Below are 16,937 nucleotides of genomic sequence, written 5' to 3' on the forward strand. Positions count from 1 at the left end.
AGGAGTGTTATTACAAGTCAGTAGTGCACCTGAGAATGGTCATAACAGGTCTGAGATTGTTTTAAAGAGTAAGGAATTGCAGAGTTAATCATTTACATGTGAGGAGTTGTTTGAGTTGCTGTTAACAAGGATGTTTGCATAAATCAGCTGATTTTATTCTGTCCCTTTGATGACTGTGTATGTAAGTATTCTGTCTGCTCCAAGGACAATCATAACTAGATGCCCCATGTCACTGGAGGAATCCTGAATAGAATGTCTGTAGATAGTGTGTGTGTGTGTGTGTGTGTGTGTGTGTGTGTGTGTGTGTGTGTTTATGAAGTTACACAAGTTCTCCAAACACCTATATCTGAATAAGATTTCATGATTAATATTTTTGTATAAATTACATATTATAATTATATATTGTCCTTTTAGAAGTGTAATAATCTCTAGAGTTTGGAGAACTTGTGTAACTTCATAAAAACAAAATGAGACTATCTAAATATCACTCTAAACTTTACAGAAAAGTAAAATTTCTCAGTCATATACATATACTTAGTTGCATTCTAATGATATTGTACTCATACAAAGACGGGACTTCAATATGAAGTTGCACAAAAAGAATATGGTATTGTTTCTTCTGCTCATTTTTTTTTTTTAGTGATATGCCTATATCTAGTGATGTGCTACCCTGGTAATAACCTCAACACCTGGCCTGGAGAATGGATCCTTCAGAAAGATAATTTAGTCAGCTTCCTAGCTTATTCCTGGGCTTTAATAGAGGCTATCAAAATCATGTGTCTGTTATCTCAAATCTCTCAACAATTCAGCATGTTCTGTCATTCATTAGGGATGATGTTGCTGCAATCCCAATTTGTGTACTGTTAATGCACAGGATAATCACAGATATGTAGAGAGTGCTTTCATCCCTCAGTCATAACTGCTAAGAGAGAAAAGTAAAGATAGTAGTATCTGTATTATTGCTGCTCGAAATCAAATGACAGTAGTATATTATAGGATGTTAAATTTGTCTGCCTTGAATGTACTACAGTGAAGACTGATATATTTGAAAAATCATCAAAGTATCAACTTTGGTCGTTTTATCACTTGTCTGGGCCTGATATAGTTAATCCTAACTTTCATTGATTACCATGGGGTCCTGTGTCTTTCGGCCTTTGTTCCGTGAATGGTGGTGTCTCATGACCTTGCCATCCATGTTACTTAGTGCTAATTTTTTGTGAATAAGTGAGACACTTTAAAGTTACTTTAATGTACAATTAATTTTATTTCTTCTAGTACATTGGGAGATTTGGATGAAACATTGATTATTTTATTTATTCTCGGTGCTTTTAGACAGTGTAAGGTGTTTCCTTTTCAGTTTTGTTCTTTTCTACTTATTTTTCCCCCCTCCTTGTTTTACTAGTGGAACTTTAAAATTTACTTTGCTGTTGTTGTTTACTCCCTTTATTCTGCATCGCTATTATTGATGTCCTCAGGACTATACGTAGTTCTGGGAACAATATATATTTAAAGAGTGCTGCAAAAAGAGTTGTGGAATACACACAGCCTTGCTTTCGGCAAGCCACACTTGTATATTAACTTCTAGTTTGTTTTAATCTCTTGCAAATGAGCAAATTGAACATTTAGAATACAAAGTACATACAGAATATATTTGAGGTAAATCCGATTTTGGATTTAAATTATACTCCTACTGGAGTTTCTTTTAATAATGCCAATATGTTACAATAAAGATATATTATGTTGCTGGAAGTTATCAGGTGAATTTTATCTTATCTTTTTTGCATTCAGCTCTTAGAACATATAATGTTTTTCAATGTAATGCGTATTGCACAGAGATGATTGTGCAATCTGCATGTCCTGTTGTCACTAATATTCTTCTCACTCTCCTTTCCTTTCTGTACCTTGAACCTTATTATTATTGTTATAACTGTAGGGGTCCTGCAGTTCAAGCCACAAAAGCTGTGGCTGGCACTAAGAAGCATGATCTTAGTAAGTGGAAATATGCAGAACTTCGTGATACAATCAATACTTCTGTGGTAAGTTGTGTGTGCTTGGGACTGATGGGGATTGTGTTCCAATAGTACAATAAATCTATTGCCTCTTTCACCAGGACAGAATTTTGAACTCACTAATTTAGTCTCAGATGAAAAACTTAAATTGAATGATTTTTTTCCGAAAAGAGAGAGCAATATACCATTTCCCTTTGAGGAAACCAATACTGTTAGGTTACCTGTTATACTCATAGTTGTATCTGTGAAATTAATACACTTCAGTCAGGAGTAACTTGCTACAAATTTTTAATGACATTGTTTAAAAATAATTTATATTTCAGTGAAATGGAACTAAATGCATGTGTTTTACCTGAATTTGTATGATCTTCTAAATTTATAACTGTAATTTCTTGCATTCACCAAAATTAAAAATGAGTTAATTTCAAAAGCAATCTAGACGTATTGACGTTGTAACTTTGCTTAATTTTCTCAGAAGCTACATCTTATCTATATAATACTTAGATATTTTCAGTATCATGAAGAGATGAACTAATCTGTAATATTCCTTTATATGTATTATAATTGTTACCCTGTGTCAATTATGAACAATTGGTTTTTTCTTGGAAAAGATATCTATCTTGAGGCTAATGGATGCATCTGTCAGATGCCTCATTCCTCCTCGGATATCTTGGATAGAAATCAATCCATTCTCAAGGTTTGTTTTTAAACCACTGAGTTAGCCTTAAATTTGAGACTTCTCTTTATAAATTTTGAGGTTTTTTGGATTAAGACACTAAGACTGTAGTAAGGAGAAGAATATGTGAGTGAGGGACAGTGAAGAGGGTCTCACTAGCATTTGGATCCACTTTCAAGTGTGATGTGAAGCCAGTCGCTTGCCATTCCTCCTCTTCTCCCTTGCTCATTCCACCTCAACTGAACTGATAAAAGTGTCGTGTGTGACTTTGACAAACTCCCACTCACATGTAAGAGACTGACACACACAAATTTATTACTCAGTAATGTATGGGTAGTGTTAAAGATAGGGCCTAGTCTGCTTACATCTGTCAGTACTGCTGCAATCAGGAATGCCAAAGGTCCATATTGTGGTGCTTGTGCAGAGCTATAATAAGCCTTCATAGCACTTGTCTGCTTTGCTCAGTTTAGAATTGTCTCTCACTTGTTACAAGCTTTCAATTAACTGTATTTCTTACAATGCAAGTAATGTTATAACTTGTTTTAAAATTATTTAACAAATATATATAAACATGTTTTATAAATAGGGTTGTCTTCTGATTTTTCGCACTCTGTCCTTCCCTGCTGTTTTTGAGACAGATATTGAACTACTGGCAGCTTGCAGAGAAGAGTTTCACAGGCGACTAAAAGTATATCATGCATGGAAATCCAAGAATAAGAAACGTAATACAGAAACAGAACAGCGTGCTCCAAAATCAGTCACTGACTATGGTGAGAAAAGTTAATTTTTTTTAAATAAATAGGGAAAAATTTTCAAGTGAAATGTTTATAGAATAAACAAGCAGATTATTTTAAAAAATATTTTTCTCTGTTGAAGAAAAGAGTTATTTTGTTTAAATATTTGTATGAAAGTAGGTAAAATACTCTGTTAAACAGATTTTAAGACAAATAGTTTGCAGTCAAAATACAGAGTTACTCATAAGATCCAGTATAAGTTAACTAAAATAATTATTTTCTAAACAATCATATTTACTAATTCACGTTTGCTATAAATTAGAAATAGTTTTAGATTTGGTATTTTGTGTGCTGGCAGTTTGTTAAAAGTTTAACCACTGGGCAGAAAGATACTTAAGGCTTAGCTGCTGAAGAGCACTCTTCATAAAACCTTACTAGAGGCTACTTCAGCTACATCCTATAACACACACACACAAAAGTTTAGATTATTTAGGAATCAGGTCATTGTTGGAAGAGAACTGTCATGGTATAATTCCCCACTCTGAACCTTAGCCTCCAAAAGATGGGGTACCAGCATGAATTCCTCTAAGCTTAATTACCAGCTTAAAACCTGTAGCGCTGCCACCAACCAGGAATTCCAGTGCCTGGTACAAAACCTTGCCTGGGGACCCCCAAGACCCAGACCCTCTGGATCTTAACACAAGGAAAGTAAACCCTTTCCCCCACCGTTGCCTCTCCCAGGCTTCCCCTCCCTTGGTTACCCTGGAAGATCACTGTGATTCAAACTCTTAAATCAGAGAGGAATCTTAAAACAGAGAGGAAAATTCACCTTCCCCCCTCCTTCTTTCTCCCCCTCCCAGACTCTCCCTGAGAGAGAAAGTAATCCTGACACAGAGAAAATTAACCTTTCTCTCCCCCTTCCCTCCTTTCTCCCCACCAATTCCCTGGTGGATCCAGACCCAGTCCCCTGGGGTCTCACCAGAATAAAAAAACAATCAGGTTCTTAAACAAGAAAAGCTTTTAATTAAAGAGGGAAAAAACAGTGAAAATTATCTTTGTAAATTTAAGATGGGATATGTTACAGGGTGGCTGCTCCGTGGTATGATTGTTTTCAGAATGAGCATGACATAAAAATATATTGAAGACAAGATTTTTTTTAACCTTTGTTTGTCCAGCAACTTCTTGTGTTCCCTGCTGGTTCATTTTAACCAACATCTTAACTTTTTACAGTTAACTTCTGTTCAATAAACTTTAATATTAAAATGTGTGAAAATGGGATGACAGTTGATTTACAGTCTGTTTCGGTATGTGACTCTCATCCTGCTGGTCTCAGAAATGGTGTTCACTATGTGAAATTTCAAATACTGCACTCATGAGAATGAATGAATACTTGTGCTTTTTAAGAGATTAGATGGATGATAAAGATGTATTTTCATAGATTTCATATAACACTATTGGTGTTAATGGGAGGAATGTGCCATAAAGAGCACAAATGTACCTTTGGATGTGTGTGCGCAACTCTTATGGCTCTCTGCCAGAGACCCACATTTGTATTGTATTTGAGTGAATAAACCACATAGCAATCAAATTTATAGCAACTCTAGTTTTTCATTATAGTTTTTTCCTTCATTTTCTTAAAATATAGCATATTTCTTTATAGAAGTTGGATCATTGCTGTTGATAGAGAAATGTAGTAATATCATAATACTGACCTTTAGGAATTCATATTAGTATCACAATAAGTTGTTGTTGTGAGTAATTACACTAAATGAACATTTCAATTCCATTTATTATAACTAACCTTCAATATAGTGAATAATTATTTACCTGATTTCTGGGGTGTTTGTTCCATGACTCTTTTAGATGTCACTGAATACATGATTCAAATGACACATTTACGTTTTTATCCACCCATTAGTATATTGTAGTTTTATGGAAACTGTCCAGTAATTAGATGTTAATGTTCATGAGAAATGGAACATGTTAAATTAGCACTGGTTCAGAGAAGGGATTAGAATTACTGGGTTTTATAGTGCCAAAAAAATTGAATTGCATCTCTTCCTTAAATTTGCCGCAGTTCTCTTAACATCTAGGAATCATTTTTCTTTCCATGTAAGAATGTCAAAAGTTTATTAAATGTGTCACATGAAATAACTAACAAAGATTTATCCTTGCAATCTGTGCTGAGTACACCTGTACCACCGTTTTTGTTTTTTGTTCGTTTGTTTTTTGTGACTGGGACTATGTCACTGAAATATCAATTTCAAATGTATATCCCAGTTAGACTATAAGCAACCATAGATTTGTGAAACGTAATAAAAGAAAACATTTTCTTCTTGTCAATAAATAGCACAGAAACGCAGGTAATTACCTCAACGCCCACTTTTCCATTACAAGTGGAATCTCCGTTTGTCATCTGGTTTGGTGATGCATTTTCAGTATTTCGTAAAGTTTATCTTTAACAACATCAGCATTGTTATGTTTCCTTCAATATGGAATATTTGTTTACAGATTTTGAACCATTTTTCAACAACTCAAGTAAGTGGGGAGATGGTTATGTAAGGTAACTTTAACAAATAGGAACATTTATAAGCTCTATACTAACTTCAGTTGAACAGCGTTTTGCTACGTTTGTATGTAGAATCGAAGTACACCAATCAAAAATAATAATTCACTGTTTTCTACTTAACACAAAAACAACCACAAAAACATTAACTCAACATGTGGACACTTAATGGCTGTATGTATTAAATTACCAGAGCACTGTGTTGCTTGAAAGCTTGTCTCTTTCACCAACAGAAGTTGGTCCAATTAAAGATTTTACCTCACCCACTTGGTTTCTCTAATGGTTGTATATTTTTGGAATTTCTTTTCATAATGAGATCCTACGTGTTGGGAAAAACACCTTATTGATGTAAGTTAATCTCATTTTTTTAGTTCAAGAAATGCTATGCTGTTATTTTAATTCTACTCTTATTATTACATTTGTACACATTTTTCTATTGTAGCAAAACTCTGCAATCAACTTAATATAGCAGCTGTTCTCGTAGAACAAAAACTAATGTTAGGGGCTGGCTTCTTTTTTAAAATGTAGTATTTCAGTACATGTCAAAATATCTAGCATTGAAAAGTGAAGGCTATGCTGACTGCTCACAATTTCTATCCTTCAGATTTACTGTTGGATGTAAATGTGCACAAGGATAGAAACAAGACCTACCAATTGCTGTTTTAATGCGGAGATGTGTTTTATAGTAGTGTGGCTACCCCTCTGATATTTTATAGTAGTGTGTCTTCAATGTGCTGTGATACACATTTAGGCAATTTACAAAGATTCATGAAGTTCTATGCAGTTTAATATAAATAATTTCAAAATTTTATTCTTTCATATAGAACATGTTTTATCAATGCTAGTGTATAAAAATGGTGTCCACAGATAACTCATATGTAGTAAACATTACTAAAAATCTGTTCTGTAGAAAAGTTTTTCTTGTTTTCCTTATGTGGACATGAAGAAATCTTGTTTTCTGTATAATTTTCAGACACTAACATTTACATTTCAGGCCCTTTTTTCAGGCGTTGCTTTTCTAATGAACCATTCTAGTCTCGTACAAATAGAAGAGATAGCAAGTGGGGCTTGCTATTCTGTTTACTAATGTCTTGTTTATGAAACTGAAAAAAAATACATTAAATGTAACTGCCATCTTTTAATTTTATTAAAGGTCCAGTATAGATTTGCTACTTTATAAGTGACTAATATATATTAATATTAAGGTTGCTGTTTAGAAGATCACATCAGCTTGGCTTTCAGAACTTGTTAAAAAAGAACCAAGTTGGCTAAAAATATGTTTGTCTCATGTAAAATTTTGTTTAAGTGGGCTGATTTTAATGACATACAGTAAATATTTTCTGAGGGCAGGTCTATGCTACGGGACTAAGTCAACCTAAGTTACACAACTCCAGCTAGGTGAATAACCTAGCTGGAGTCAACTTACTGCGTGTTACTCTCCTGGTAAGTGGAGACAAGCCCTGAGAGTCTCAGAAAGTAAATCTAATTTGTAAGTTCAATGCACATTTCGGAAAGCAATTTTTGGGGAGTGTTTTGTAATAAATGGACAGTAATCAGCATTTCTGTTAACACATTAGATGTCTTTAATGATATTACAAGATTTTTCTGTTGGTTATCAAAAGAACATCTTTCTCTAGATAGTACAATGTTACATTAGCCTCTTATATCTAAAATTGCTTCTCTGTGATCTGACTTGATTTTGTGAAGGGATAGACTGTAATATAGACTAGTTGCTGCTTAATACTTTGTTTTTATGTTTGTAAAGGGTTGGCTAAAAAGCAGTATATCTTCACTATTACTCTAAACCAGAGTGGCTTTTTAGCCACCCCTGTGTCTAGACATGCTCAAAGCCAGACAGCATAGCACTGAAAACTACCAAGTAGGCCAACTCTAGCTCTTCCCGAGAGCGCTAACTGTGAAAACGCAAGAGGGTAAATTTTGAGTTGTGTGGGTTTAGCTCATCTGCTTTCTAGCATTGATTTAATTTAATTAATAAATGAATGTATATGATGAGGAAATATTTCAGATTTTTGCACGTGAAAAAGGCGGCGTTTAGGGGTTAAGGGCTGCTTTTGCTGTTTTATCTGTAGTTATAACTTTGTTTTTTGTAAATAGCTCAACAGAACCCAACAGCTCAGTTGTCTGCCAGGCAACAGGAGATTGAAATAAACAGACAACAGCGTTACTTCCGTATTCCCTTCATTCGCCCAGCAGACCAGTATAAAGATCCTCAGAACAAGAAGAAAGGTTGGTGGTATGCACATTTTGATGGGCCTTGGATTGCTCGACAAATGGAACTTCATCCTGACAAGCCACCTATTCTGCTTGTAGCGGGTTGGTATATTCTCTGTACATTTGACTTTAGGTAGCAGTGAAAGCAGTTGGGGGTGGGGAGAGGTTTAAGTAATATATCATTCCATTATGAACAATAATTTATAATAGTAGGATAATTTTAAAAAGTCAGAAATTAGATCATAAACCCATTTATCTACAATTTTGAATACTTCTATATTTAACAATGTGTTTATAAATGTTTCCTGGACTTGTGGGAGACCACTTCTGTCACCTCTCGCCACCTGTCTCAGTCTGCTGCCCTTTCATTTGCTGTTCATGGCCCATAGGCTACTTTTATCTGCTCATAGATTTTAAGGTCAGAAGGGACCATCATGATCATCTAGTCTGACTTTCTGTACATTGCAGGTTACGGAACCTCCCCCACCTACTCCTGTAATAGATCCCTAACCTTAGGCTGAGTTATTGTAGTCCTGAGATCATGTTTTAAAGATTTCAGGTTACAGAGAATTCACCATTTACACTAGTGTAAACCTGCAAGTGAGCCATGCTGCAGGGGAAGGTGAAAACCCCCACGGTCCCTGCAAATCTGACCCAGGAGAAAATTATTTCCTGACCCCGAGTAAAGCGATCAGTTAGACCCTTCCGCTCTTTTGTTCAAACATTCCTTACCGGGGATCGAGCTGCTGCAATTGATTCAGCGGGGGTCAGTTTAGCAGGTCTTAATTGACTGCACAATGCTCCCTGGTCGACTCCAGTACTCCACTAGAATGAGAAGAGTAAGGTAAGTTGACGCAGCGCGGTGTAGACATTGCAGTAAGTTAACCTAAACTAAGCGTAACTTAGGTCCACTTGCCCCAGTAGTGTAGACAAGGCCCTAGTGAAGAGCCTTCCCAGGTTTCTTGTGCATTGTCTTATGGTCAGGGTGCATTTCCAAGCAGCTAAGTTTGTTCTCTCTATGCTAATTAGGAATAACAGTATTTGTAATAATTCTGTAATTCTGTATCTGGCGCCTCTTTCATGTATAAGGTAGGGGTGTGTGTGTGTGTGTGTGTGTGTGTGTGTGTGTGAGAGAGACATAGTTAATGTTGTTTCCTATGGGTACACTGTTTAATGTACCTCCTGGCATAGTTTAAAAAAAAAAATTGGTTAGCTGCATTCTCCATGTATTTGGATTTAATGTACATATAGGTAATACCAGTTGACAAATGCCATTTTAAATGTTTAGTGTGGGAGACTGGGTGATTCAGCTTTTGGCTGTGTTACACAAAACCTTTAACTTCTGGGTCACTTGGTCAGATCTGAACAAGTTGAATAGTGATAATTCAGTAGTGTTTCAGTGGCTTATGTGAAACAAACTGATTAATAATTTCCTAGTGGACAGGGTGGCCACATCTCAAAAACCATTCTTGTCAGTGATCTCAACAGGAAAGACCTGGAGGCTGAGAACTCTTGACAACCCTTGCAGGTATTCTAGCCTATTCACTTTTGAAGCACATTAGCAAGTCAGTGGAAACATGCAGTATTAGCTCATACTGCAGCTGTCCATGCTATCCTTACGTAGGAGAACTTCAGTCTCTTGGACTATCAAACTGGTCTCATAGCACTGATGTTTGTTTGTAAACTACAGTAAAACATTGTATCTCTTAAAAGAATCGTACACATTTTAGTGAGGGAAAAAGAAACCAAGCAGATGTGTAATTTTTGTTAATGGGATCTTGAACCATGTAAATAGTTTTATAAAACCAATTTTGCTTTAACCATTTCAGGGAAGGATGATATGGAGATGTGTGAACTAAATCTTGAAGAGACTGGCTTAACTCGAAAGCGGGGTGCTGAAATTTTGCCGAGACAGTTTGAAGAGATTTGGGAGCGCTGTGGAGGCATCCAGTATCTTCAAAATGCAATTAAGAGTAGACAAGCTCGCCCTACTTATGCAACAGCAATGTTGCAAAGCCTATTAAAATAGTCATTTTGCACGTTGATGTTAGAGTTGAGAACTCTTACCATGATATAAAGGGAAGAGTTCCTCTATGCAACAGAGGATTTAAATATTCTGTAATTGTGTTAGAGATGTTTAATTTAAAGTGAACAGATTTTATTAATCATGGGAGTTTAATTTGTATTTTTGATGTTTAATTTGTGTAGTGAACTCACTAATTCTATGAACCGTGAAGAAGTTTCAATCAATTATGTTTGTTGCATTTTCTTTATATGCTGCATCCTTCTCAAAAGCTTCTGTTATAATGCTAACACTGTAAAATAACACTATTGTACTTCAGGTATATACTAGGATAAACTCCATTACAAATTCCTTTTTATAAAATCCTCTTCAGAACATGCAAAATAGTAACCTTTCAAGGATGGTCTAGTGAAGAGGGTACAATGTATCATATAAAACTGAATTTGTGAGGCCTTAGTTTTAACTTCTTCTCCTGAGAAGTTGGAGTGTACAGTACTTCTGGATGATCAAAGCCATTTTATGTCCTGATCTGAAAGCTGCTCAACATCTGTATGTACTGACTTTTTCAGAAACTTATGGGAAATCTTTAATTTCTTACCTTGTTTCTTAGTTTAACCGACATTTCTTTTATATGTTTTGAGAAGAGCACATATGTATTGGAAGTATTGTGTAATAATGGAGGGACTCAAGGTTGTACTGCACAGTTAGGCTTGCATTTTTCTTTTTTAGGATCTTTTTTTAAAAAAAAAAAAAACCAAACAGATTTCTTGCAAACACCAATTATATTTTTCTGACAAAACTTTGTTGGGAGTCCTTCAATAGTTAAATTACCCAGGTAATGTAATTTAAATATATGATGCAAAAATTGTCTAAGATATTTCTTTAGATACATTTAAGAGTAAAGGAAAGCATAAGGGAAATGTTTTTTTTTCCTTTTTTTCTTTTTTTAAATAGTAGCATAGTTTATTAGAATACAGAGGGCTGAATTTCAGAGATTCTTTTTACTTTAATCCATGCACACACATTGTTACTTCTGTTTGGTGGCATTAGAGTCTTGCCCAGCAACGCATCGCTGGAGTGCCTGATTACAGTGTGCTACTTCAAATGGCTGCATTTTATGGTCTGCAGTAATAACAAACTTTTTACTTCAATCACTCTGATCTCTTTGTACTTAATCTCCCTTCAGGGTTTCTAGCTCTATGTAATAGTGCCCTTGCTTCACAATTAAAATGCTTGTGTATAGGAATTATCATTTCACACCATGAAAACTGCCTTTTATTTATTTATCCGGGTGTTCCTAATGCTGGCCATATATCAACAGATTAAAACTTGATATTTATATCTCAGTGCTAAACATTTGAAAAAGAGAGATGTAGTTTGATGCCTTCTAATTAAAATTAAATAGGCATCGTCTGAAAGCAAAATATTCACTTTTCTAGTAATTAAGAACAAAGCTTACATACTTCAGTTTCTATGTCTTTGTCTATATAGATGAACTGATTTCCTCTCTGGATCCTAAGTTTGAAACCTTTTTTGAAAACTTTAGTTTCTAAATTCACTTCATTGTGAACTGAAGAAAAGGTACAATTCAATAGTGCAGTAAGAAAAAGTGATGAGACCACTTCCTAACTGTCAGAGTGGAGGTTGTTTGTGTGTCACAGTCAGTCTGTTATCAGAACTACACTCCATGTTGTAATAAGTATGAAAATCTTTTAGTAAAGAACTAGTTATTTATTTATGAATCCACTACACAAGTGATTTGACTGTGTCTCTGAACTGAACATTGAATATGTCTGGGTGTGTTTTCTTTCAAGGTAAGTATCGCATGGCTCTTAGGTCATGTGGTAGCAGCATTGGTCAGGCTCTCAAAATGCCCTTTCTCTTCCTACACCTAACACTTTACTTAAGCTGTAATTATTGACTGCAGTATGAAGGATGCATGCATAAGGCCCCAATTCAGCAATTTATTCAATCACATACATATATTCAACTACAGGAGTTCAATGGTACTACTTGTGTGCCTGAAGTTAAGCACTTGTTTCAGTACATTGCTGAATTAGGACCAGAATCTCATAGTCTCCAGTCACCAGATTCTTGGAAATCCTAAACATTATAAGAGACTGTGACATTTAATAGACACATTTAAGGAAGTGTTGAACTGTCTTGGAGCTCAAATGCTTGCCCTTTTCTTAGTCTATCTGAATTTTAGTTATTGCCTAGTTACGTGTAGTCTCATGATCTTATTGGTACATTATAAAGAATTTTAAAAAATACACTGTATTGATTTATTATTGATTTTAAATGTGATATTAACACATTTAAGTGTTCTATGGATGCATACTTGTAACTTCCCTCAACAGTAACTATGGTTATACATTGGGAGGAAACATGCCTTTATTATATAGTATGGCATATTCAAGATTCTTATGTCAAGAGTATATTTGTAAGTCACTCAGATATCATGGCAATGGGTCTGAGATAACCAAGAAATCTTTATTACTTTTAAATGGAACTGGTGGCTGAATGTTGTCATATGACACATTTCCCGCACCTTCCTGTTGCTCTCAGTACTTGCTCTTGTCTTAATTTGAGCCAGAGAATAATTTCTAAAGTTCAGAATTTCCCAGTTTTGACAGGATAGTATGCATTCCAGTAAAGGTCTCTGCTGGAAGTGGCTGCTGATAGCTGCATCTGTTACTACAGCAGAAGTCATTCTCAAATCAGAATCAAGTTTGGGGTTGATACCACAATCGACTGCTTACCAGTCCTCTGCATTAGCTGATGGCTAGATTAGACACTTGGTTATCTCATTGGTGATAAGGAGTTGCCATATGGAGAATACGGTGTTGGCTAATGCTGCTCCTGACATCTAGCAGTAAGGAGCAATTTGAACTGCTCTGACCTGACACGTCAGCAGGAAAACGAATAGAAAACATTGGCTCTGTTCTGTGTGTTTGAATGATTTAAAAACCTGATATCCAGAGTAGCTGGGACTTTTCACATGTAGCATGTTAGTAAATAAAAAGAAATAAACACACATACCAGGCTGTATTCCTGATCACATCACCCAAGAATATGGATCTACCTTTTCTTTCCATTGGTGAAATTCTGTTTCTTTTTGCACTTGCATCCTCTTTTTGTTTTTGTTGTTTAAAAATATTTTTCAAGTAGTTTCCCTAAACTGATCTCTTAATGATGTACTGAAAATTACACAAAATAAATACATTCCATGTTGAAATCTATCTGGTATCGCTTTCTTTTAACCAAATACTTGCAGTTTAAGTGGGAAAAGTTGACCATGTTCAAAAAATATAAAAAAAGGTAGGCCTTTCTGAAGGAAAATAAATATAGTAGATGAGTTATTAAGGTCACTTAAGTGTCAGGAAATCAATTAAGGGATGGCCAGGTGAGTTATAGTACTAGCAGAGTTGCCCCGTCCAAGCAATACAGACAAACTTAGTGTTAAGACCACTCTTTCTTCATGGGAAAGGGAGTTACCTCAGAAGAGGACATTTCATTTTATGATGATGTCAACGAGCACATAATGTTGAGATTTTGCTGGTGAATTGGGATTGCATTCATTCAACATTAGGCTGGTTACATCCAGAGCGTAGCTTGGAATAAGAGCCCAACATGTTATGCCTGTCAATGGCAGCATCCAAATGCATAGAAGGGTTTGGAGGCCCCTGTAGGGGACAATAGTTGAGTGGTTTATATGTGCTAAACTCTCCCTGTTTGTCCCTTCCTTCAGAATCATGTGAATGCATCACAGGAGTTGGTGACTGGATGTGCGGACTCAATATTATGCATTTGGCTCAAAGGTGGATGGCTGTTTCCCCCTGGAAGTTCATTGCTGGGCTGAAGCTCTGAGTTGGCAGGAATGGAGGGGCAGGTGACATGGAACAGGGGAGCAGGTCATGAGACTTGATGTTTGGATCTGTGGGCACAATATTATGTGTTGGGACCACAGGGAGGCAGTCAGATCCCCGGGAGGTCCACAGCTTGGCCTCAGTGGCGAGGCAAGGCAAATCTGAGTTGATGCTGCAGAAGGGATGTCTGAAATGCTGCAGCAGAATGTTATGATGGGGAGCCACCAGCCCTCTCTGGGTTGACAAGGCCAGAAGGTGGGTTTCTCATCAGGATTGGAGAGGATCCATAATTAGCCACCCAAAACTATTGTATTTGGTACCGTAGTTATTCAGGGACAATGAGATACAACTTCATGAGCAGGGAGCAGATATATTGTTGGCTGATACCGAGGAAATTGTTAACTATCTGGGAACCCAGCTGGGGCTGGTGCGAGACAGCCTAGCAAAATGACTGTTGCCTCCTTGAGGCATGTGTCCAATGCAAGGATTTGTTCGACAGAGGGTCTAGGTCCCTTATAAGCTGGAAGTGGATTTAAAGAAAGGCATCTCCTAAAGCTGGAGAATGGGATTTGAGCTCCTGATATCTGGTACAGCGGAAAGATCCTTTGTCCAGCCCCTTCACTCTGGTACAAAGGATTGGAGAAGAGATCCCAACAATGGGCTGGGATCAGCTATGGAAGAGTAGGGGCTGATGGCAGCCCCCCATCAGGTGAGAGTGATTAAGCAAGGAATCATGATCTGCCCTGTACAAATTACCTAGGAACTAGCCAGCAAGGAGATAAGTTATTAAAGTTGTGGCCTACTTAAACCACATTCCTTGCAAATTGTCTTTCTTCCCGCAGGTCTGGGACAAAGGTGAAGTGATATTAAGCATCCCTTTGGATTTAAATGGCTACCCTATTTCAACTCTAGATTCTACTTGCCTGACACACAGTTGTCATCATTTTTTATTTCCAAATTAATTTAAGACCCAAACATCAAATTAGGATGTCATTATGATAATGTGAGTAAATACTGATTGACTCTCCTACACAATTATCAAGTAAACAGTTTTATTATATTTTATTGAAATATAAAGGTTTACATACAGCAAGTGTATTTGGTAATTAATATTTGATAGTGATAAATACAGTCATGAGCAATCATTTCATTATTCAAATACACATTTAAGAATGACTTTTTTATTGCCTGACTAATGAAAAGTTAATATGAATTGAAATATACTAAATACATTGAAAAAACAGACTATTGTGTGCATTCTTACGTGATATGATCAGCAGTTTACATTTGTTGGAAGATATCTTTCAATGCCCACTGAAAAATATTTTAAATGAGGTTCTACTCTGAGATGTGACTTGGTAAAATAGCATCATGGGTTCCCTGTTTGTTGTCTCAATGATTTTCTACTCAAAATACTCAGTTTATAAGTCATAAAGATGTTATGTCAGCCCAGCAAATTCAACCTGGGATTTAAAATGGGTTCTTTTATCTTGCACAAGAGCACCAGTAACACAGATTCTGCATGGCAAATTATGGTTTGCACAGATGTAACTAACTGGAACTTTGTCATCTACTCTGTTGACACTGCACAAGATAACACAGAATAAAGCGCCTCACTCTTTGCTCTGCTGGCTCTCCAGCACTACCAGTCAAAAAGTAAGCACTTAATCTTTGTCACTAAAATAGCAGATAATATCTGAATACACACAAGAGTCAGATCTGAATAAAGAGGTACCATGTTGCTATAGTGCACTGTACTGAGTAGAACCACACTTTTAACTTTTAATTAACAGTTTTTGTTGTACAATAAAGGGTAAACAATGCCCAAATGTTGTACAACATTGATGCGGCATAGACAGACTCATGAATAAGACAAGTAACATCAATATTTGAATCTGGATGTATATACTCTATTTGCTACCAACAGTAATCATAAACACAAATTTCTTATGTACATTGTAAAATTTACAGAATGTTTCTTTATGCCTGGAAAGACTACTTTCAGGAAAACTGCAATCATTTTGCTCCATCCTAAAGTGTGAAATCTCAGAGTGAGAGACTGTTTCACCATGAATTAAACAATTAAATATGCAGAGTTTTGTTGGGGGTTGGGGTCACACAATTATTTAATGACAGTAGATGTTGAGATTAACAAGTTAAAGCTTTATAACTGTTAAAATGCAAATTGTCAACATCGCATGCCAAAATATAAAAAGGAGGGCTCTCGATTAATTGCAGTTAACTCACGTGATTAAATTTAAAAAATTAATCATGATTAATCGCAGTTTTAATCGTACTGTTAAACAAGAGACTACCAGCTGAATATTATTAAACATTTTGGATGTTTTTCTACATTTTCAAATATAATTATTTCAGTGACAACACAGAATACAAAGTGTACAGTGCTCACCTTATATTTTTTATTACAAATATTTGCACTGTAAAAATGATAAAAGAAATAGCATTTTTAGTTCACCTCATACAAGTACTGTAGTGCAATCTCTTTATCGTGAAAATGCAACTTACAAATGTAGAATTTTTTTGTTACATAATTGCACTCAAAAACAAAACTGAAAAACTTTAGCACCTACAAGTCCACTCAGTCCTACTTCTTGTTCAGCCAATCACTAAGACAAACAAATTTGTTTACATTTACAGGAGATACTGTTGCCCACTTCTTATTTACAATGTCACCAGAAAGTGAGAATAGGCATTCACATGGGACTTTTGTAGCTAGCATTGCAAGGTATTTACGTGCTAGATATGCTAAACATTCGTATGCCCATTCATGCTTTGGCCACCATTCCAGAGGGCATGCTTCCATGCTG

The 16,937-nt window shown here is 35.9% G+C and overlaps 1 protein-coding gene across 1 annotated transcript in view; it reads left to right on the forward strand.

Moving 5' to 3' along the window:
* Positions 1 to 13,466, forward strand: part of MYO6 (myosin VI) — a 187,506-nt gene extending 174,040 nt beyond the window's left edge. The window contains 5 exon segments of the mRNA XM_030555784.1: positions 1,934 to 2,033; positions 3,320 to 3,455; positions 5,931 to 5,957; positions 8,101 to 8,319; positions 10,047 to 13,466. Of these exon segments, the coding sequence (XP_030411644.1) occupies positions 1,934 to 2,033; positions 3,320 to 3,455; positions 5,931 to 5,957; positions 8,101 to 8,319; positions 10,047 to 10,246 (682 nt within the window). The 3' untranslated portion in view covers positions 10,247 to 13,466.
* Positions 13,467 to 16,937: the final 3,471 nt, after the last annotated feature.

The sequence above is a fragment of the Gopherus evgoodei genome, chromosome 3 (genome assembly GCF_007399415.2).
Source record: "Gopherus evgoodei ecotype Sinaloan lineage chromosome 3, rGopEvg1_v1.p, whole genome shotgun sequence".
Classification (NCBI taxonomy): Eukaryota; Metazoa; Chordata; order Testudines; family Testudinidae; genus Gopherus; species Gopherus evgoodei.